The sequence below is a fragment of the Drosophila yakuba genome, chromosome 2L (assembly GCF_016746365.2).
Source record: "Drosophila yakuba strain Tai18E2 chromosome 2L, Prin_Dyak_Tai18E2_2.1, whole genome shotgun sequence".
NCBI lineage: Eukaryota > Metazoa > Arthropoda > Insecta > Diptera > Drosophilidae > Drosophila > Drosophila yakuba.
Window position 1 is genome coordinate 22,638,108 of NC_052527.2, and position 23,723 is coordinate 22,661,830.

Sequence of the window (23,723 nt, forward strand, 5' to 3'; positions counted from 1 at the left end):
GTCTTCAGCGATTGAACCCATTCATCCATGAGCATACAGGAGCTTGGTGCAACTTTTCGTTGTTGCGAATTGGGGGGCGACTAGCTAACGCTCCTAACGCTCCGACGAGGATGTCCGCAGACGATGCATTGCGACAACGCGACGAACTTCGTCGGAGCGAGTCGCCACTTCCTGGCTCTTCGCGATCGGATCGAGGAGCAGGCGGACGCAATTCGCGAGTTCGCATCAAAAAGCGAATGCGAATTTGTGTTCACACCCCCTCGGGTTCCGCACATGGGCGGACTTGGGAGGCAGGTCTGAAAACTGCAAAGCACCTACTCCTACGAGCGTTTGGCAGCGCACTCCTCAACGCCGAAGAGCTGGCAACATTCCTCGTCGGGATCGAGGCCGCAATGAACTAGCGGCCCCTCGGAGCGCTCAGCCAGGACCCAAGCGACGGATAGGCGCCTGCTGACAGGCGGGCCGCTCATCGCAGCACCAGCACTCCGAACCCCGGACCAGGCGGGTCTCAGTTGCTTGCGGCAATGGTGGCTTGTCTCGTCAGTCACGCAAACGTTCTGGCGGCGATGGTCCCGGGAATATGTCCTGGGCCTTCAGGTTCGGGGCAAGTGGCACGAGGAGAAGGCCAACGTCGAGGAGGGCCAACTCGTCGTCGTGGCAGAGGATAATCTGCTGCCTCAACAGTGGCTCCTGGGAAGGATCGTCGCGACGCACGCAGGAGAGGACGGCAAGGTCAGGGTCGTCAACCTTAGGAGGAGTGATGGAGCCATCTTCCGGGGGGCGATCCACAAGCCGCTGCCGATTTGTTGAAGCCGCTGCCGATTTGTTGAAGCCGCGGAGGCGTTCAACGGGGCCGGTGTTGGCTGAACCCATATTGTCGGTCATTTTTTATTGTTTGTTGTTTATTGTTGGCATATGATGAAGGAAAAAACTTGAAGTCTAGTGTTTAGTTTAGGGCGAAGGCTGAAGCATAATAAAGCTCTCTCTCGCTCTTTGCGAATTCGCCCCGCCTTCGCCAACCTCTGTTAAGCTAGGCCTAGGAACATATATGTAAAATAGAAGATCATGTCGAAAATTGAATTCACCCCGAGCACACGCATTTCTTTTTCGTTCACGTCGTTGAGAAAGTAAAAATTAATTATTCTTGCCACCAAAGTTCGGTTAATATTTTTTAATAAACTAATTAAGAACTTCAGGCAGTGTGAAGTGATTTTTTCTCTTTACCATACTTCCTTATATAATATTTCTCACTATATTGTCATCTCTCTCTAACACACTATTTATGACATCCAGATCGGTCATCACTCAGCTGCAGCGGTTGTCTGTGCCTCCGCTGCTGTGCTTCTCAGAACTTCACCACAATGCTTCAATTTTATCAGAATGTGAACTCAAAGAAACAGTTTTCCAGAATTCCAAGAGTCGCGCTTCGAAATCGATAGAAATTTACAAGACTAATACAAAAATGAAAAAATATCAAACATTTTTCAGAAGGAGCGTTAGAGCGTTAAGGCGTTAGAGTGGGCGTGGCAATAAGTTTTTTGGCAAATCGATACAAATTTACAAGACTAATACAAAAATAAAAAAATATCAATAACATTTTCAAAAGTGTGGGCATGGCAGTTTTAGGCGTTTTGTGGGCGTTAGAGTGGGCGTGGCAACATGAATCGACAAACTTGCGCTGCGTCTATGTCTCTGGAGTCTGTTTGTTAAATCTCAACTTTCTAGCTTTTGTAGTTCCTGAGATCTCGACGTTCATACGGACGGACAGACGGACATGGCCAGATAGAACGACTTTATATAGTCGGAAACGCTTTTTTCTACTTTTCAACGAATCTACGAGTAACGGGTATACATATAAAGAAAATACGGGAACAATTTTCCGTCAAACTTGCCCCACTTTAATTCTGAGCGATGAAATCTCGAATCTCGAAAAATACATAATCACTAATTCTTTGTTTATTTGCGGGAAATTGACAGCGATCTTAGGCGCAGAGGCAAGCAGGTGCCACCTCTCTAATTAATCGAAAAGGAGCAGCAGTTGTCGGCAACGGTGACGATTGTTGGGGACTCATACAAGGCCACGATCGACAGCGAAAAACTGGCGGACCAGCTGGCTGCCCGAGTAACAATTACGAGGATAAGACGGCAAGTTAGGTTCACAGATGGAAGGTGCAACGAGATCAGTACACAGATCGTTGTAGAAGCCAAGTTCGGTCACTTTGACCGTTTTAAAAGCAGTCGACGATAAGGGTGATTGCAGCCTGATGGATTGATAAGAAAATTTGAATGATGTTAGCATAAGACTAAAATTATATTTATGCTCATAAAAAAGGGAGAGCTTACCAGAATGTCTGAGTGAGTGTTCACTGTGGGGTAGATGGAGATGGTCGTAGTCGTCTGAGGCGACGCCGAAGTATCGATAGTGGGTTATGTCCGTTAAATCCGGGCATCCTAGGTTGGGTGGGTGCGCATGGTCACTGCGGCCCCCAAAACTTAAAGTTCTCGTCAATTTTTTGGAGTTAATGGATTTGGGTCATTTGACTTGATCCAGGCCAACAATCGTAGCCATACCGACGATCTTTTAAATTTATCAATATGGGCGTTAAATTAAAAACTGAGTTAAAAAATTTAGTGTCACATAAAGATGTTTACTTATGCATTTATCCTTAGAGTAATCGGGGTCTCAACATAAAGGCCCCGGGAAAATTTACAATGGAGGTCGGCGAAGATATATTTCTTTGAACAGATATATAAGATATATTTCTTTAGTCAGAATCGCGAATCCGAATTGTCGTCGTCGAGCCGCCCCTAGTGACCCACTTGGGGGCCCTAAGTTAATTGGTCTGACAGGGAAATACAACACATACTGACGTCTTGTTCGCACGTACCGTCATATAACTTGAAGCCTCTTAGAATTGGGTGACCCGACACGTATTTACATACGTCCACTTTTGTGCCGTACTGATAAACACCGCAAATTGTCTTACAACTCCCCCAGGCTTTCAATAATTAAAGTTTTGACCTTTTCCACGTGCGGGCCAAGTTTCCGCGGTGTCTTACAATTCTCCCAGGCTTTCTATAACTACCGCTTTGACCTTTTCCACATGCAGTAAACCATGAAGGGTGATCTCAACGGCTGATGAAGGGATTGACAGAACTGTATATAAATGTTAGGATTAATTATTAACTATAGTAACGCTTATTAAACGAAACAGAGATTTCGCGGTATTGGAGATGAAGCTGTCATAATAGCCTGGAGCGACGTGTAAAATTCCTCGGGCATACTAGGTTGGGTGAGTACGCATGGTCACAACGTCGCTTGAACTTCTACAACTTATATTTTTTGCCGATTGTTTGCAATTCATTCTTTTCTTAACCTTTTTTCATTTTTGGTTATTAGATCTCGTAGGTATTAATTGTTCTGAGACGTCGATAGCTATCAATGTTTATGCTGCGAGCTGTGTGGAACGGGGAATCTCCGCCCTGGGGAAAGCCTAAGCTATCGACACTGATATAAGGAAAAGCACACCTGGGGATATTATGGACAAATGAAATAGTGAGTTACTCAGTATATACAGCGATGCTTGGACTACATTTTTAAAGTTTTTTTTTTTATATATATACATAACTATAATTGATATTATTATTATATATCCAAAATTTAAAAACGAAATTTACGTATATTTTATTGTTTAAGAACTTAGTCTTCTTCATTTGTTTTGTTTTTTAAGTTTTAAATAGAACGCCATATAAATTTAAGTAACATAGCGTGCTCCGTCGGCGTGTCCTGGACCAGCTTGTCAGCGTAAGCTCATCGTATTTGGATCGAGGGATCTTGGTAAGCCTTTCACCTCTTTAACATAACGAAAATAAATACTAGAAGTGTTTGTAAAAATAATTACATTCGTACCGTTCGTCAGTCATTAGTCCACACTGCCTCACAAGCTTAGCTGTATGTTGATAGTAAAAAGGCCGCGCAATACGATATCCTTCATCAAGGTGGTCATTCAAACGTTATGCCATCATTTTTCACCTTCTTTCGACAGCATTTTTCAATTGTTGTGTTAATATAATATCATATTTTTATGGATTAATATTTTGTTGGCTAGTGTCATGTATAATACAAGTATACAAAAACTATAAGTTGACAATAATTGGTTTAGGGGAGAGTATCGAATTCACCACCGGGCAACGGTGCACACGACAACAAAAGTTTTTTTCTAAAAAATATATTTTTATATCCGTTTCTTGTAGAGTAAAAGGGTATAACAGCTTCGTTGAAAAGCACGTAACAGGCAAAAGGAAGCATTTCCGACCATATAAAGAAAGTTAGAAAGTTGAGATTCAGCATGTAGACTCCAGCATGTTGTCACACCCACTTTATTGCCCACAAACCGACTAAAACTGCCACGACCACACTTATGAAAAATGTTTTGATATTTTTGCAAATTTTTGTAAGACTTGTAAATTTCTCTATTTGCCAAAAGACTTATTGCCACGCGCACTCTAACGCCAACAAACCGCCAAAGACTGTCAGTGTTTTTTTATAAAAAGAGCGATTAGATTCCGACGCGTTGCATCCTGAGTGTTATTAGACATGCTTTTGGAGTAATACATGCATACATATATGTATATGCGTGCGCCAACGAATTGTATATTAAACAAAACGTAATGCACATACATATTTTGAATCCCGCAAATTGTTTAGATGTTATATTTGTTATTTTGTTTTTGCTGGCATTTGGAAAAAAAAGCATTGGTCCACTATTATTGATTGCTCGTTTTGCCAGCTGCTTTATGCTCGGCCGTAATTATGCGAGTTTAAATTCTTGATTACCATTGTCACTGCTCTGGCCATATATGCTAAACGGACTCCTTTCACGATGTAAATTATTGAGGCTGCGGGATGCTGGATACAATCCCTTCCAATGTTTGATGATCGTAGCGACGCCGCTGCACTGATCGCTTGTAGGTTTCCACTAATCTCAATATGGAATGCACTATTAAATGTTACTGAAAAGTATACGTACCTTTTTCACATTGTACAATTTGAAGATATTATTAAAGATGCCGAATATGTCTGTGACCAAAATTCAAATTAGAAACATTTTTTATTAAAAGTTTCGCGTACACAGTAAATTTGTTATGTATTATCCATATATACATATATATTTTTCAACCAACAAAATATTTGACTTTATGCATTACACCATAAAATACTTTTTTCTTCTTTTAAGAATGTAAACGGAACTAAAAAAAACCTAAGGTCCCTTGTCTATTGAAACTCTGTATACTATTGCAGCATTGTTATATATAATATAAATTGGTTATAGCGAGTAAGAACAGTTAATGACCATAAACAACGGAATATGTGATTTCTGTCTAAAAAATTTTTTTTAATATATTCTAGATTGCCTTTTTAGAGAAGCACCTAAATCGTAAGTGATTGCAAAGAATATATTTTTCACAATCTCTGGCCCAAATTGGAATAACAAAATTTCCTTCGAGAAAAAATTTTAAAAACATGTTTTAGGATAATTCTACTTGCTAATTGGGTACCCTTTGGTAATCATATTTACAAATTTATTTTAAACATAAAGATTGTTAAACCTATATCCTGCATTATAATGATTAAGTATTGGGACCATTGGTTAAATGTGATGTATTTAATGCAGATGCTGATCCGTGGAAACGCAACATATTTGTTCGCGTATCATTTATTTGAGTTCGTTTTTCAAAATTTCTAAACTGCTAGAAAACGCTACTAACATTAAATCCATTGACATAAATTCCGCCGGTTTATTATTGTTTAGAGCGGTTAGTCGTTGAAAAAGTTTACGGTTTACGATGTCGCTTATCGAAAATGTACCGGTGAATACCTTTCGCAATTATTTAAATATTCTAAATGATTCCTCTTCCAAAGACGAACTTAAGCTGAAAGCTACTCAAGAGCTAAGTGAACACTTTGAAATGATAATGCAAAGTCCAGCATATCCATCATTCTTAGAAAATTCGTTAAAAATATTTTTGCGTATACTTCAGGATGGTGAGCCTCAGTTTATTCAAGAAAATACAATGCAGCACGTAAGTTCTATATACTCAAGTGAAGAAACACTCGTATGTTTGTAATGATAAAATATGACTTCCTGCTTAAAATATTTCACTATAAAATTCAATTTTAAAGTTTTTTTTAAAAATGTTTACTTTCCTAATAATTATAACTTTTCTACATATGCATTTATATTTGTGTATAGCTTAATACATATGCATGGATATAGGTATTGACGTTTTTTATATAGCACCTAGGCTAGAATTGCTTGTGACCCAAAGCTGCTCCAGGAACAATCGGTTAAAACTAAAAAACACAGTTTTGAATGAAGTTTTGCACGCTAAGAGCCATTCGTTCATCAAGTCAGTTCTTTTCACAAAAGCCCTTTTCCTTTCTTATTTAATATAAATTGCTCTGTTTTGTTGCTTTCAGCAGCTTAATGGAACGTTTTCACCAACAAACTGATACAATAAAGAAGAATTAGGATCGTATAAAAAAGTCTATGGTGTATAGAGCTTAAAGCATTTTAGCGAGGACCAATGATATTTTCAGGATGCAATGTGGCGCCAAGAATGAATGGACCTAAATGCCCTTTTCCTCTCTTATTTAATATAAATTGCTGTTTTGTTGTTGCTTTCGGCAACAACCTCTCTCTGGTTCTCAATAAAAGTTTCAGTAGCCTGCTACAAAGTTTCAGCGCAATAAATAGGGTGTCGTAACGAAACTTTATATTTTAATTGGGGGGCAGTGGTGCCAATTCCCTACCAAGGGATCGGCACAGAAAAGTTGAAAAAAATTAAGAGTTAATAATACTGCAATCTTAATCAAGTATTAACAGTCATAGGGCACCCACCATGTATACCTATTCCTTTAGACCCAACAAACAATTTACGATGTCTGTTGACATAAATTCTGTCGAGAATAAGCATAACCTGGTATGTGTTTGTTATGTTGAATGTGTCCGAACCCACAATATGGAGTTGCTTAAATGGAGAAAAGCATTTCAATATTGAATGTTAGTGGACCGGCGACGCCCAGGTGACCATTTGACATTTCCGTGCTTTTCTCAAGTGTCTATCTAGTCATGTTCGTTCGTCCGTCCGCCCATTAAGGGGAAACTACCATAGTCAATTTTCAACGAATCTAGTAACGGGTATAATGGTATATTGCCAAAACTAATTCGTGTTTGTGGAGTTACTGTTTGACAGCTGTATTTGGATGAGTAATTAATAAATGAATAAACTGAAAATATCATAATAATATGCATATACTTATTATATTAGCTATTACGGAACTATTTGTGAGAACTGCCTAGATCTCTTAGTTAAAGACAACATAATTCAGTAACATTGGGCCCCATATTATCTGTTTTCCATTTTTTATTGTGTTTAGGCCTACATTTCCGAATGTTTTTTTCAAATCGAGAATTTGGTTTTTTTTTTGCATTAAAGACTTAGGGGACGAAATATTATATACATATATATACCCCTTACGCGTTAAGTAAAAATTTTTAGATTCGTTAAATATTCAGGCTCCCATTTAACTCCTTAAATTTTTTGTGTTGTCTATATGCCACAAAAAATTGTGAGGCTGAATTTTTAGACGAATTGACAAATTTTTACTTTGACGCGCCCCTGAGTTATTCTTTATGTTTTACGTTTCTTCCCAATTTCTATCGCCTTTTCAACAAAAGATGAAATTACCACTTAGCACTCCCATTAGGTGAGTAACTAGTAAAATACTCAAGAAAATCGTTCTCTATGGTTTTCCTTCTTGATTTTTCACCTGTTAATTTGGGCTGTTTTGACCTAGAACTCTAAAAAATTTTTCTTATAAGCGCGTTTATGTAGGGATATTAGTGCCCTTGATCTGGAAAAGGTCTTGGGCCGAGGGAGCTTGATAGCGTAAGCTGGTAAGCCTCGCACCTCGCCAACAAATCGAGAATAAATATTATAAGTGCCTGGAAAATAATTAGATTCGTACAGCTTGTCAGTCCTCACTGCCACACAAGCTAAGATCGTAAAACGATCGGGTAATGTTTCGCTCATACTCCCTCCCCTTCACACGTTCGTTTGCCAAATAGATCTTCGCAGGTCGCGCTGACCTCACGTCAGCGTGACCTTGAAATTTCCCTAACATTTTATTTTTTTTTGCATTCACAATATATTTATATATTATATATATATATTATATATATAGGGTGATGTGTGATCTGAGTTGTATAGTTGAGTTTTACCACTATCAGATACCCGTTACTCAGGTAGTGGAATTGCGAAGTAGAAGTAGCTACATGGTCTGGAATATTGGTTGAAATTGGGGAAAAGATAATAAAATGAAATTAAATTAAAAATTATGCCGTCGTTGGGCGGTTTGTGGGCTTGGTAAAAAGTTTTGTGCAAATCTATAGAAACTTACAAAAATATACAAAACAGTACACCCTTTTTTGGGAATTATGTGTGCATGGTAAAGAGCTTTTTACCAGTTCAGTTGCGGGTATATTATTTATTTAATTTAAATTTGGACGTGTTTTGGGCGTTTGGGTGGGCGTGGCAAAAAGTTTTTTTTGGCAAAACTATAGAAATGAAAAGTATTAAAAAATGAAAAAATATCAAATTTTTTATGAGAGTGGGCGTGACAGTTTTGGGCAGTTTTTAGGCGTTAGGGTGACAAATCTAACATTAATCTCAACATTCTAGATTTTATGGTTCATTGCGTTCATACGGTCCACATACGGCCCTGGCGTACTTACTGGCATGTTTAAAAAATAATGCAAATGAAAAATAAATTCCTCCGGTTCTCCTTTAATATACCTGGAGAAAATACCCTGCTATTATCCTTAGGATATTCCTAGGAATTGATATTAAATGATATTATGTTGAAATTATACATAAATATTAAAGTGGTCCAACTTATTAAATATATAAATATATGTATGGTCTGTGTGGTATGGTATGTATGCTTCTCTGCGGCATTTGTTTCTCCAATTACCTGGTCACAACACATGTTTGGGTGTTGTTGTTCTTTTTGTTATGTATGCCAGCAAAAGCATTTAGAAATGCATAGATTCAATATTTCATTTCGTTTGTTGTGCTTTCTTGTTTTACATATATCGCGAATGTGTGATGCTGGGCACGATCGTCTCTATCGCATGATGATAGTCACGACGGCTGTGTACTGATCTCTTGTATGTCTGGACCAGTTTCGGTATCTCTAGAATAACCAATTTGGAGATTACTGCACGCCTAAGATCTGGTCCTTGTGGTCCTGTGTTGTCTAAGGCCTTAGATTGCTTGCCGCCCATCTTAGAACTTTGTATCTACTGGTTCGAAATGTGGAATTTCCCTCTACACTAGTAGCTGGTTTTACCCCTCCCTCTGCTTTAGATTATTGGCTGTTGTGTGAATCTTCAAAGTCTTACGAGGGGACGTATGTTACAGTGTCCAAGCCGCAGACACTCCTCATAGTTCATATGTTCAGTTTCAACTTGTTTACTCATTACAGTATTCATGACTTATTTTGATTCAGATACTATTTGGGATTTAAAGAACTATGTTCTATTTCGGGTCTACTAAATCTTTTGTTTGTGTGAGACGGTTTCCGAGCCGCGTTTTTCTTTCAGCTGATTATTCGCATTCGCCCTTCAGATTGATTACTAATGTTAATGCTAAAACTTCTGCTGGAGATTCCTAATCCGTTTTGTTTATGACTAGGTATTTGCTAGTGGTTGAAGGTTTGTCCCTCCATATGTCTTGGTGGTTTTTGTACTTTTGTGCTTGCTTGTCACATCACTAATGCAGTATTTCATATCATCCGTTCGTATTTAAGACTATTTGGAAACAACTAATGCTGCCCAGTAAACGAAGGTGGACGCTCTTCCACCACTGCACCTAAGCGCCTAAACGGTACGGAATAATTGCATGTGGTATTGGGTTCCAATACCAGTTCCTGTAGCAAAAAGCCTAGTGAAAGACAATCGTTCCACCCTAACCTCTCCTCAAGCTGGTGCGGACAGACCTGGACGGCAACGTTTCTGCAGTTCTGCCACTCTCGTAGTCCTGGATGTTGCGGACGGCGCTGCTGGGTGCTCGACACTTGGGCTAGGAATTGCTGTCGTATGCGGACTCGGTAGCTGACGGCTGGGTCCTCCAGACAATCGCCTGGTAAAACAACAACACCTCAACCCTACGTCTGCTCTGACAGGTCGCTCCGGTACCACTCCTCCTCGGTTCTTACGAACGCAACCGCCTGGTTTACGTACGCAATCTCCGACAATCCCAATCTTTACTCCACAATCCCGGCCCGGCCTCTCAACCTGACCGTGCTTCGTCTTACTGGACCTGCTTTAACCGTTATTCCTTGATGTCTGCTGTCTCCAGATCAAAAGTCGACGGTTTTACTGTTTGCTGGTCGAAATTCCAGCATGGTACCGTTGCTTTCTTTAACCTGGTACGCCGACGCTTACTGTTCTACTGCTGTCCCGCTCCAATTCGTCCCGTCTTACTCTCACTCTCGCTCTCCATATTCTCTCCTTTTAAACCTTTTTTCTTCAAACGCTCTTTCTACAGATTTTCTCCAAACTCTCTTTCTCCGAGCTCCCTGTTTCGCACTGACGTTACTACGGTCTGATTTATTGCGTAACTGGCAATGGGGAGGCCGTCCTTCCGCAGTTGGCATTTGCAATTGTGTAGAGATTTACCCTCCTCACCAGTATCAAAAGTAAAAGCACGGAAATGTAACTAAAATAGTTTGGTAGGTTGACAATTATGTATTGATGCATGATAATAAATGTATCCTGTACAGTGTCTTTAATTTTTTTTGTCACTTTCCCTTGCCTTTTCTTAATGATCTTAATGATCTTAATGATCTTTTTGTGGCCAATAAGCTAAAACTGCCTTCTGTTGGAGTAGTTGTGGAAAATGTTTAAACAGCAGTGCCACGCTCTATTAATGGGTTGCTTCGCATCAAGCTTCCCAAATAATTTAATTTAAAAACAACTCTATAGTCGAGTTCCTTCGACTATATGATACCCGTTACTAAAAGTGCGAAGAGAAATTTAAAAACTGACCGTTTTTGGCGGTTTGTGGTCGTGAGAGTGGACGTGGCAAAAAGATGTTTAGAGTTCAATTTACAAGACGAACAAAAGTGTGAATAAGTTTCATAACATTTTTCAAAAGTATGGGCGTTAGGGTGGGCGTGGCAAAAAATGTTTCTGCAGATCGATAGAAATTTACAATACCAATAAAAAATTAAAAAATATCAAAACATTTTTCAAATGTGTGGGCGTGGCAGTTTAGGGCGGTGTGTGGGCGTGGCAACATGAATCGATAAACTTGCGTTGCGTCTATGTCTCTGCAGTGTGCATGCTTAACATCAACTTTCTAGCTTTTATAGTTCCTGAGATCTCGACGTTCATACGAACGGACGGAAAGACCAGATCGAATCGCCCGTCATGAATATATATACTTTATATGGTCGGAAACGCTTCCTTTTGCCTTTTACATACTTTTCATTGAATCTAGTATACCCTTTTACTCTACGAGTAATGGGTATAGTGACAAAAAAGTAATTTCATAACCTTCTCTTTTTATTTTCAGATTCGTAAGCTGATTTTAGAAATGATTCATCGATTGCCTATAACAGAAAGCTTAAGGCAACATGTAAAAACAATAATAACAATGATGCTTAAAATACTTAAAACTGATAACGAAGAAAATGTTCTTGTAAGTCTTCGCATTATAATTGAACTGCATAAGCATTTTCGACCATCGTTTAATCCTGAGGTAAGTAAAATGATGTCATAGTACTCTTTATACGAAAATATAGATAAGGTTGGTTTTCGATTCGAAATCAAAAATTTGAAAAAAGAAAAAATTTATTTAAAAAAAACGATATTATTTATTGTATTAGCGATTTATTGGTAAGGTTATTTAAGTTAGGTTTCCAATTGGAAACCTAGCTTCCAATGTGAAGCTAATTTTAGAAATTCATTATAACTATTGATTTTATCGGTGACCGCGTCTAGGGCAGCGGAAAATGTGTTTGATCAGAAGGATTCGGTTGGTTAAAGCTGCGGCCTTGTACTTACGTCGCCAGGGTGCAACTTTCTTAAATTTAAGTAGGTCAAAGCTATTATGAAGGCGAATGGGTTCACGGTCTGGACCCTTTGTTTAAAAGTTTGAAAATTGTTTATTTCTGCTATCGACGGTAAACGTGTGTGAAATGTTTAAAACAAAATTTTATGTCATCTAAGGAGTTCTAAATAACTCCAATAGTTTGCTCTTGACAAATGAAATTATAGGTATCTCGGTATATACAGGTTGTATTTGCGTTTAACCCAGCCGACCTTCTTTTAGAAGAAACAGACAGAACGCTAAAGTCGAGTTTCCCGATACTCAGCTAGTGGAAGTGCGAAGGAGAAATGTTCACAATGGCAGTTTTTTCCGGTTTATGGGCGTTAGAGTGGGCGTTGCAACATGAATCGACAAACTTGCGCTGCGTCTATGTCTCTGGAGTCTGCATGCTTAATCTCAAATTTCAAGCTCTTATAGTCTATAAGATTTCGACGCTCAAACGGACCATGGCCAGATCGACTTGGCTATTGATCCTGATCAAGAATATATATACTTTATATGGTCGGATACGTTACCTTCTGCAGGTTACATACTTTTCAACTTTTACTTGTTGATACTTTTGCACATTTTTGTTAGTCTTGTAAATTTCTCTCGATTTGCCACGCCCACAAAACGCCAAAAACTGTCAGTGTGGAAATTTCTCCTTCGCACTTCCACTAGCTGAGTAACAGGTATCAGATAGTCGGGGAAGTCGATTATAGCGGTCTGTCTTGTTTGTTTAAACAATCGTATCGGCTCACACTTTTTATACGGCTTGTGTTGGGATGTCAGAATAGCGCCTTCTAAAAATAAAATTACTCAAAAACATGCCTGAAGGAGATCCATTACGGACTTCTACTCCCAACAAGGCCACCAAAAAAACCCCCAGTAACCGGATTCACTGGCCTTGACGTCACCTTTCGCCTTCTTTTGGATCAAAGTTTTCTTCCGTTCGGATTACCGCTCCTTTACCAACAACAATTTAAACGATCAGCAGTTTGGCCATCGCCTCTTTCGTCGCCTTCGTCTTATGTGCACAAAGCTAATAGGAATGCTCTTACCGCTCTGTGTGGATCTGCGCTTCTGTCGCTTTCTGGATCGCATGCGTATGCGCAGCTCTAATTTCAATTACGATGTTCTTTTATTGGTTGAAACATGGTTTTACATCAACTTGGCAGAATTTTTTGCTCTGAATCTTTTCAAATTCTTTCGTAAATATCGAAACTAAAGCACAATGCTTTACGCGAGGGGTGGTGGTGTTATTGTGGCTGTTCGCCGTATTTCTTGTAGTACACTCATCGAACTCCTTCAGGATAATATTTTGGATCAGTTGGCTGTATCTGTATCTTACACGAATGGGAAATTGTTCATTGTGACTTCTTATATACCCCCTGGAAGCGACGCTGTTGTTTATCATGCCCATTTGGATAGCATCTCCTCCCTTATGAGGACTAGGACTCCAATAACTTATTTGTACCGAGTGGCGTCTACATGGTAAAGTCTCCCCCTTTCTTAAAACAAAACTTGTCTTTTTTAGATGGAAAATTGCCACGAGCATGCCGATTCACAAAAATATTAGTGAAACTGTTGTCTCCAACTAAAGTTTGTAACAAAATTATCCTTCCTAGTTCATGCTTACATCGATACCAATTAGCTTGGGCCAATGCCTCTCTATGGGTTATGTATCTCTATGCACAGCTTTTATTATTTTCTTTTTTCCTTTTTATTCGGTGTACACAGATTTCGCAAAAGCAAAGTTTGTCATTTCGCTTTACGGGATAAACTTTCTAAGCTTTGTATTCACTCTTCCTTTTTAAATTGGATAACATATATGGGAAGAAGGACTTATGTCGAGTGCAGTGGACTTGTATCCGACCCGTATGAAGCAACTTCTGGACTTCCTCATTCTTCCCACGGCGTATGCAATTTTTGGGTTTGTTAGGCGAAATACCTTGCAGTTTAGAGATCCGTACTCACGTCTATCTGTATACAATGCTTTCGTCCGTTTTAGGGTGCAATATGCTTCCAAGAATAAAGATCGGACCAATTGCCTCCGAAAGTTTGCCTTACGAAAACAATGAATTCGTTTGGTTGACCTAGCTGGCCTCCTATTTATTACGGTACCTGTGTCGATTGTCACTTTGTTAGTAGAAACTTCGCACTGCAGGTTGTATTTCTGAAGTGCCAACTTGTTCCGGTAGTCCGCACTCAATATTCATTTGTGGTGGTAAACTTTTCGGGACAGGTGGAATCACCGGTTGAGAAACCAGAGGGGACAAAACGGAATCTGCAGCAATTAAAACTACTGATCAATTCTCTTAAGCCACCTATAGTTTGGCTCATAAATAGTTTCATTTCATTCGCAACTTCTAGGCAAGTAACAAAACAGTATTTTAGATTTGATCCTTTAGATAGGTGATCACTTGTTCGGCCGTAAAAACCGTACTTGGTGTGTACAATTCTATCACATAGCCAACAGGTAATTTTTGACTGCTCAGGCTTTATTACCTGACGGCATTTGTTTTGGAAGCAGACAACATTGGTTTCCATATATAATTGGATTTTTACCACTGCACCAAAAAACAAAATCAAAAATCTACCGCAAGAGCGCAGTCTGCACGCTAGAACTTTAGGATTTTGTGTGGGAGAGCGAGAGAGCGGGTACACGGTACAGTTAAGTACATGTTAAGTACAGTTAAGAATGAGAAAGTAAACAAAACAACAACACAGATAACAGATAGAATTAATTTATTTAAATAATGCACAAATCACAAGAGATAACTAGTACTGAGTACGAAATTTATTCAAGAATTTATTAAAAACCAACGGTGGATTTGGCAAAAACAAAATTAAATTCGGAGCACGACCGTTCGCTTTGAAGCAAGAAGAATTTGTTGATGTTAATATAAATATTTCAGTAAGAAGTCTTTGTACCTTGGTCCCATTAAATGACGCCACTGTCAGAAATCTTTATGCGCGAAATAAACCCATCTTGAAGGCCTTGCGCTTATTTAACTCTCTTCCTGCAAGCATAAGCTTTAGTTGGGTGGCCGTTAGCCTTAAGTCTTAAAAGAGATCTTAACAACATTTATATAATGTTTAAGTTTAATGTATATGCAATTAAGGATCTATCTATCCATTGGCGTGAATAAATAATAAAGTCAGACGTTAATAGAGTCCGTCAAGCAGCACACAAAACCAACATCGTATAAAAAAGTATTTCGATTGTCTCGCGTGTTTATTGGTAATCAACACCGGTAATGCCAATATCTATTTAAGTCACATATACATATTCTATATGCAACTACATCGGAACTCAAAGCATATATGTGGCTACTAGGGCCATCGCTCTTGAGGCAGTCATCTGCAACTTGGCTTACTTTATCCCAAATCTGTGATCATGAATCATTTAATGCGGACGTCGCACATTAGATACATTTGCTTAATTAAATTCAAATTTTAATGACAACGGATCGTTGCATTCAGGTAATAGTTCAATAGTCCCGAAAGGGTTCCAAACAAAGCAGGTATATTTTGAAGAAAATTCTGACTGCGGTGGATTTTTAGGTAAAATATGTAACCGACCGGTTTGGTTATGGTCTCTATGAAAAGGGTCATCAAATCATGGTAAAACAAAGGTAGAATAAATGTATAATATTCTTTGCAAGTGCAGGAATACCTGTTTGCCGAAGTATTAATTTTCACATATTTTTCAACTTTGATGGAGTATTGATTCTCTAACATTCCCTGTTCTTTATCAGAATCAAAAGAGATCGGCTCCCCCACGTCCCACCCCGAATTTTCCAGGCAAAATATACTTTCAACTCAGGGTAAAAAACGCGCGGCTTAGTGCAAATTCTGCTACAAGCGCAGTTGCTGCGCAGTACGAAATTGTATGGCATACATTTTTTCCTGTATTGGCGGCTTGTTTTTCAATCTCTGACTCTGTAATGATTTTAAATGAATGTATAATGATTAACTTTTCTTCAAAAATATTAAATTAAGTAAAATTGAATGATTATTTTTATTTGTTTGTAAAAAAAAAGGTTTAAATAGATAAAAATTGACAAAATACAAAAAAAAATGTTTTCTTTAAAATTTATGTATTTTTTGTTTTTAAAACACTTAATATGTACCATATTAACATTTTCAGAGAAAGCAAATGAAAAGTATTTTTCGAAATTAGATACAAATTGAGAAAACTGTCTCCAAAAACATTAATTTTCGAGTATAAAATCTACTATTTATCACACCATATTGTAGGACCACTTAATCGTAAGGTATTAAAACAACCTTTCATTTAAAAAAAAAATTATGAACTCTCAACTGGTTCAAGAGTTATGATTTTATTAAAGCAAAAGTACCTAATGCGCCACTGTGCGTCGTCAAATTGGAACACAGAAACACAACAGTTGTCGAATACTATGTTTTTTAAAAATTAAGGAACATCGCTTAGGTCTTCTGTTTCGTACTACTCTTGGCACACTTTTGTCGCCTAAAGAGCTTCGGCGCATATATTGTGCCTTATTTGAAATGTGCAGCACCAATCGTATACATCTACGATATTTACGATCCATTAGCTAACAGTTCGTCAGGATATCTTGCTTATCTGGGTTGGAGGACGACTAGATAATGCTAACATTCCTAAATCCGAAAAACATCATATCCAGTAAATCACATTCCGCATGAATATACGCTGGCATTTGCATCATACAGGACATAATGCTCTAGAGCGACAACCTATTTAAAGGTGCGGCCCTATACTTACGCATCAGAGGATAGTGTCCTTAAAAGTCATATTTAGCCGTCATTATTTGCATGGCAACCAAAGCAATTCAAATCGAAGTGGTTTCTGATCTGCCGAACAAAGCATTCCTCGCAGCGCTGAAGTGCATGGTTTCTCGGTCTTTAATTCTTAAATACACCTACTGCGGAAGCAGTTATGATATCGAACGTGATCTCAAGGTCACAAAAATAGGAGATAAAATCCATAAGGTGACCAAAAAAATCAGGCGACTGGGCAACGCAGCACCGCGAATTGCAGATTTCCGGACAGAAGACTCAAACGTCACCACCCTCAAGATCTGCCAGACCGGGTTTTGACTTAACATGTATGAACAAAGTTCCCATTGATGTTATTCATGTTATCGACAGCCCCAACACAATATAAATCTATATAAATATGTAAATAGCTGTAAATAATTGTATAAAAAATGTCTCATTATATTAAGCTGCCTAGATGGTAGAAGTACCGTTTCCTCTAAAAATGATTTCTATCTAAAGAAGATGGCGTCTAAATCTGAATTCAGTCATCTGAATTCCCTGGCTACCGATCGATTCATTTACTATTCAACCGTATATAATTATGATTATTTCGACTGCAATATTAACTTCAGCTTGCAAAAGCTTGTTTACTGTATTATAGTAATTATTTGATAACTTCTTATTTATTTTTTAGATTCAACTGTTTTTGGGATTTGTTAAGGATATCTATACAAATCTTCCTAACCATCTTACATCTATATTTGAAACATCTAATGATGTTTGGGTTAAAGATTTAAAGGACTTAAATTTGGAACTGCTTTTATCCGAAGCATATTCTGTTAGAACTATACATGTCGAAAAGGCACTTGATTCAAATTCTCAACAACAACTTGTAAGTATTCTTAGCTAATAACTGAATAAACAATATATATTATAAAAAGGGTCATTGCAGCCACTTCATTATATTTTGTAGAGCAAAAATGTTATAATATGGTTCTTCGTTTATTAAATATCAGCTAGGGTAAGTGCTAGTAGGGTTCCTTGACTACCAGATATCCGTTGCTCAGCTATTGTAAGTGATAGTATCTGACCGGTGTTTAACAGGAAGATTGCCAATCCTCTAACGCCTTTCTTTTGTAAAATGTAATTTTTTTTCAACTTTGTATCAAGATGCCAAAACAAGGCCACAATCCTTCCAATTTTTTCACAATGCTAACAACCGCTTAAATTTTTAATTTAAAAAGCTTGGCAGATCAGGTTTGTTCAAAAAATTAAGTGTGTTTTTTGACATTTTTATTTTACCAAAAAATTTTAGTTTTAAAGTATAAATTTAACCTTATTATGTGGTTGTTGGGTTCCAACTATTTAACGTAGACGATTTTTTTACACGCAATATTTACTAATCATCTGTTTTTCGTTTCAGTATAATCTCCTTCCTCGTGGAATATTATCCTTAAAAGTTTTACAAGAGCTCCCAATAATTGTTGTACTAATGTACCAAATATATAAAAATGCAGTACATCAAGAAGTTTCCGAATTCATTCCTCTTATATTGACAACTATTAATTTGCAACCAACAGTAACTCGAAGGTAAATTTAAATATGCGACGTTTGTCGTTTATTTTATTTTTAATTTTTATTTAATTTCCACTTAATTATAGCTCGAACTCGTACAGCAGAAAGATGTACTGTTATAATCGTTGAAAACTTATTGTCAAGTAAAAGGAATATATTCCGTCATATTAAATAGCTGAGTAGCTTGGTCCATGTTTGTCTGTTCATCCAACCCAGTCGACTAACCGCTTCGAAAAGTGCAAGTTTATCCCTCGCGTTCACCTATGCCATTCTTATCCGTACCTAAGATTGCGACTTCGTCGGTATAATAATATTAGTCTTTTTTGCAAATTGCGATTTAACTTATTTTTCTTCGAGAAATTGCATGCTCAGGGTACGAAACGAGAGAATTGATTGCAGAACGACTTAATTACAGAGCGAACAGTAGAACGCTAAGCCAAAGGTGTAGGTGAGAGAGTAATAAAAAAGAGAGTGAGCTCAAGAGGGGAGAGCTTCTATGCTTTTGCAGCTGAACTACATGTATAACAAAGAATGCTGTTAAACTGTGTCCCCAAAGTTGACATGTTTACAAATAACAAATTTAGGGGTTTTGGATTTTAGTCACTGACTCCACCGAAGACTTCTCGACGAAGACAATCTTGGTCAACAGAGGGTGAAGCTAAGGGTGAAAGCTAAATTCAGCGTGAAAAAGTTGACAACGATGAAACTCTGTGTCCAAGAGATTAAGATTTTTGAGAATGTACCAGTTGCAAATGTCAATGTCATTCAATAATATTGAAGGCTATAACAGCTGTGATGTAAGCCGAGTAGTTAGAAATTGAAATGTTTACTGACAAACCATCTGTACCAAAACTAGAATAGCCTATTCCAGTATCACAATCTGGCGATTTTGCCAGATTTTTTTTCTCAAGATTAAGCTGATTTGCGAATCGGGAGGTAAGTTGAGATCCAGATTCAGGCAGAAAACGGAAGGAACAAAGCTTCCCGAACGGCGGTGGCTAGGAGCACAGCATCTTTAGCAAAATCCTGTGCATAAAGAGCAGCAGGCGTTCCAGGTCATGCAGAGGGTTCTACGGCATAATGTGAGTCAGAAGCAAGCGTTTCTTCCGGCTGTGATCTTTTATGGGGTGAAGGCGAGGCCGAAATTATCAGGTGAAGCAGGCACTGCTTCAGTTGATGCCCAGTCTTGAGGCATTTTATGCAAAGTGGAAGTATTTTTTTCTTCTTTGAATCAATTAGCTGGGGTCAGGTTTTTAAAGCTCTGGCAACAATTTATTGAGTGGCCAGAATCATTGCAGAACAAACAGGTCGAAGGGCTGACACTTTTAGCAAGAGAACTGCCCAAGCAAGTCAGATGCTCTGTTGCTTCCCACCTGATTGCCTGGCGCATAGCTTGCCATGGCGAACTCAATGTTTTCCTGCGTCCTGCATCGCTGCTCCAGAAACGATGCCATTGATTCCCACGTAGTAACTACGTTTTTGAAGACTGGATCCTCTAAATGCTCCTCCCTTTTCGCCTGACTCGCCGGATCCAGCTTCTGGACAAGTACTTGGGCAATAATGCATCCATCGATGCATTTTATGTTGCGCACGAGTATGAACGTTAAATTAATTCGAAAGCTCACGAAGCATTGAAACCGAACCAGTCTGTACTGCCCTTAGCCGAAAAATCTTAGTGTCATGCGCCTGTCAAACGCCGATTAGCACATATGTTTGTAACAATTCCAAAGCAATAGCATAGTTGCCCTCTTCAATTTCCAATCAGCGATGGTTTCCAAAGCCTTGTCCCTCAGACAGGATCGTAGATGCTATAGCTTCTCAGTGGTTGTAAGGTCAAGGTCACTATCTATTATCGTCGTAAACACAAAATAAAAGTGCGGCCAGTTAGAATAGCCTCCAGCGAATTTTGGAAGCTTAAGAGGGGGCAGCGATGGTACCCTACTCCGGAGTGAACGCTGCCGATGGCCACGATCACAAGGAGAAATGCGGAAAACAAAGGTTGAGTGGGAATGGATTTGTGAAGCGCGCTTTGAAATCTCCCTACGAACTGAGGATTTAAGCGTTACGAGAACATCATTTAATTTCTCACTCAAATCGCTTTCAATTTTTTTTTTTCCGAAATGTTTTTTGCAACTCATCGATCAGCTCGAACCGCACATGAAGAGCGTAATCGTCAAAAGAAGTTAACGTAGAACTTGATTAAGAATCTGATAATCGTTTCACTCTATTATATATTGCAGTCGCCATGTGCTTTAAAAATGTAGCCTGTCTGCATCAGCGGTAACTTTTCTAGAATTTTCAGCAGCCATGGCAACAGCAACAACACCAAATTCGCTTCAAGCAGGAAGATGAACGCAAAGAACAATTAGCGGAAGCTTCCGTTATTTGGCTTTAATGTTCACTGCCTTCAGTTTTTGATTCTTGTACACAATTATTGTTTAGGCAAAAATCACTCAGCAAATATTTTTTTTTAAGGGTAAGCAAATGAAAAAAAAAATTTTTAAAGGGTGGTCAAACGATAAAAAGCATTTTTAAAGGATGGTCAAACGATTTTGTTTGAAAATATTTAGTTTTGAGGTATGAAAAATGCTTAATTGCTTAAGTGCTTATATTTTCCAAACTAAAAGTTTTTTCAAAATTCTAAAGGGTGGTCAAACGTGGTCAAACGAAGTTATTGCGATTTAAAAAAAAAAAGTTCAAAAAAGTCAACTATTTGAAGTTCGAAAATTTTCGAAAATTTTCGAAATTCCATATCTTCAAAACTGCACGTGGTCAAAAAAAAGTAATTGGTGGTCAAACATGGTCAAACGATGGTCAAACGATTCCACCTTTCAAATTTCAAAAATTCGATTTTGGCGGACCCAGCTTCTTTGAGCTTCATATTTTTTCATTTTTATATTTGTCTTTTATACTTCTATCGATTTTTCACTTTTGTACTAGTCTTTCTTTCTATAGATTTTTCACTTTTGTATTAGTTTTTTATATTTCTATCGATTTCCCAAACAACTTGTTGCCACGCCCACTCCAACGCCCACAAACCGCCAAAAACTGTCAGTGTCGAAGACTCTCCTTCGCACTTCCACTAGCTCACTAACGAGTATCAGATAGTCGGGGAACTCGACTATAGCGTTCTCTCTTGTTTTATATATATATATATAGTACATGTAAAGATCCAAATAAGAAGACTTTACTTGTGAGTTGATAATTTTAAACTGAATCTTTATTTTCTAAGTCCTAGCTTAGATAGCTAACATAATATTTCAATATTCTAATCTTATCTCTAACTAGTCCAACGCAGTGGCCATCTGTTCCCCAGATGTGAGAAACTGTCTTAAGTGCAGGAATTTTCCACTGCACGAAATTCCTTATCTTCAAGGAAATGCTTCCTGACCGCTTGCATCTTTATTTAAGGGATGAAACCCACGCAGGAGTTCGTTGTTTATCCCAGATATCTATATCCTAACGCTCAGGCGTTGTTTATTTTTAGATAAGGCATTGCTGCAGCGTTTCACTAACTGTACATACATTTTTTATGTAAATCCTTTTATTCATGTTCGTCTGAACAGTACATATATACATAAAAACTTCCATAACTTTTTCTTAAAAATTAATTTGTTACTTTTTTCTAAAGTTCTTACAGCTAATCATATTTAATGCGAACGAGTGTTTTTTTTTAAAGAATATGTAAGGGTTCGGTGTCGAATTAACTCAATTTTTAAATTGTTTATTTTAATTAATTACTTTGATACATAAAAACCGCCTAGTTTCGTATCTGAAGATCCATGAACGATGATGAAGGGTTAAAGAGTTGATCTCTCGGAGTAATGAAGACACCTTCTGGTTAATTTGGCGCTTATAGTTGTTTACGCAAGTTAATCGCATCACGAAACGCACAGTCGAACCAAATTACAAATAAAAGATCCTGGGCATCTACAAAAAGAAGAAAGACATATATAACAATAAGTTAATAGAAATGTTGTTATTAGTTATAATTAGCTTTGCTAATTTATCAATGCGAAACACTACTTACCGGTTTTATATGGGCAAAACATGGGCGAAATACATAATTTAAAATCCTTAAATCAACTTATTTAAATTAAACATACACATAAAAATAAAAAAAAATATCCTAAAAATTATTAGAACGGTATTCAGAAGTCTATACATGGCGTTTTTTTCTTTACTCTGAATTTGTCTCCTCCTACTCTCATTTTCGGTCACTGCTCTGAACTACCTCGAAAAAAAAACAACAAATATGAACTTCGAACATAGGCAGCGGCAGAGCCACGACATAATTTGGCTTGACTTCGTTGTTTGAAACTTTGCTATAAAAGGCCTGTTAGAATTGTTTTTGTTTGTTCGAAATCTCGCGAGGAAAAATACGGGCGAGGAATTTTGGTACTGAAGGGTATGTGTGCAAGCAAACACGTGCGTAGGCCACCGACTCTTAATCTTGGCGGGTATTTTCTTGCTTTTGTGATGCACTTTCTTAGTTAAAAATGTTTTCTCACGTGTTTGTATATGTACATACATACATATGTACATTTGTCACATTTGATTGTTCTATTTAAAAACCCTTTTTCGTTTTATACGTCTAAGAAATTCGCTAATGCATGTATGTAAATTATTTTGATCCTATGCTCCAGTATTCCTCCTTTACGGATGGTCCCGGTAGATAGATTTCACGAAGATGGTTGATTCCCTGGTCCTGGTGTTACCCAGGCGGAATGTCTTCTTACGTAGATTACGGTGGAGGGCGTGACTTTGCCCCCTTTGCTGGACACTGGCCTTCGGGCTCAGCGTGGATAAATTATATCAAACTCCGGCAAGTCGCCGGAGTAGCTGTGTCTTTATTTCTAAAGTGCTCGCTTAGAACTAAATACAAAGAATATGGAAAATAGGAATTTACCCTAGCTCCAATGCATCACGCCATAAGCTTATGGCCGGCAAGCCGACTCAGCATTTATGCAGCACATTTCGGTTCTTAGCGCGGAGCCCTGAACTCAGTTGGGGCGCATCAGCATTTTTTATCTGAAGCTACTTAGTTGCTAGGGTATTTATAAATGTAAACTATATAGCTGCTGACATAAATATTTGGTAGCTCTATCAGTTGTTAACTACTCCCCCCCTCAAATCATGACCGTCCTCGGTTATATGAAGCTTATCGATGGTTTGTTGTATTTCGACGGATTTAATGCCAAAAAAAGGATGAGTGAACTAATCAG

The 23,723-nt window shown here is 38.1% G+C and overlaps 1 protein-coding gene and 1 long non-coding RNA gene across 10 annotated transcripts in view; one reads left to right on the plus strand and one right to left on the minus strand.

Moving 5' to 3' along the window:
- Positions 1-1,810: 1,810 nt before the first annotated feature.
- Positions 1,811-5,476, minus strand: LOC120320687. Its single transcript, XR_005560211.2, has 3 exons — positions 4,838-5,476; positions 2,344-2,578; positions 1,811-2,261 (listed from the first exon to the last, which is right to left on the minus strand). It is a non-coding gene; the product is annotated as an uncharacterized LOC120320687 (long non-coding RNA).
- Positions 5,477-5,759: 283 nt separating this feature from the next.
- LOC6539180 (transcription-associated protein 1) overlaps positions 5,760-23,723 on the plus strand; it is a 175,759-nt gene continuing 157,795 nt past the window's right edge. For 3 of the 9 annotated variants that reach the window (XR_005560210.1, XR_005560209.1, XM_015189784.3), the window contains exons 1-4: positions 5,776-6,084; positions 11,644-11,829; positions 17,618-17,815; positions 18,347-18,513. Coding sequence is in view for 6 of the 9 variants with exons in the window: in XM_015189784.3 (XP_015045270.1) it covers positions 5,848-6,084; positions 11,644-11,829; positions 17,618-17,815; positions 18,347-18,513 (788 nt within the window). In the remaining 3 variants the exon portion in view is untranslated. Of the gene's footprint in view, positions 6,085-6,481; positions 6,774-11,643; positions 11,830-17,617; positions 17,816-17,875; positions 17,912-18,346; positions 18,514-23,723 lie in introns of those variants that run through there. The other 6 variants (XR_006245116.1, XM_039371065.1, XM_039371067.2 and 3 more) reach the window with 5 other exon arrangements.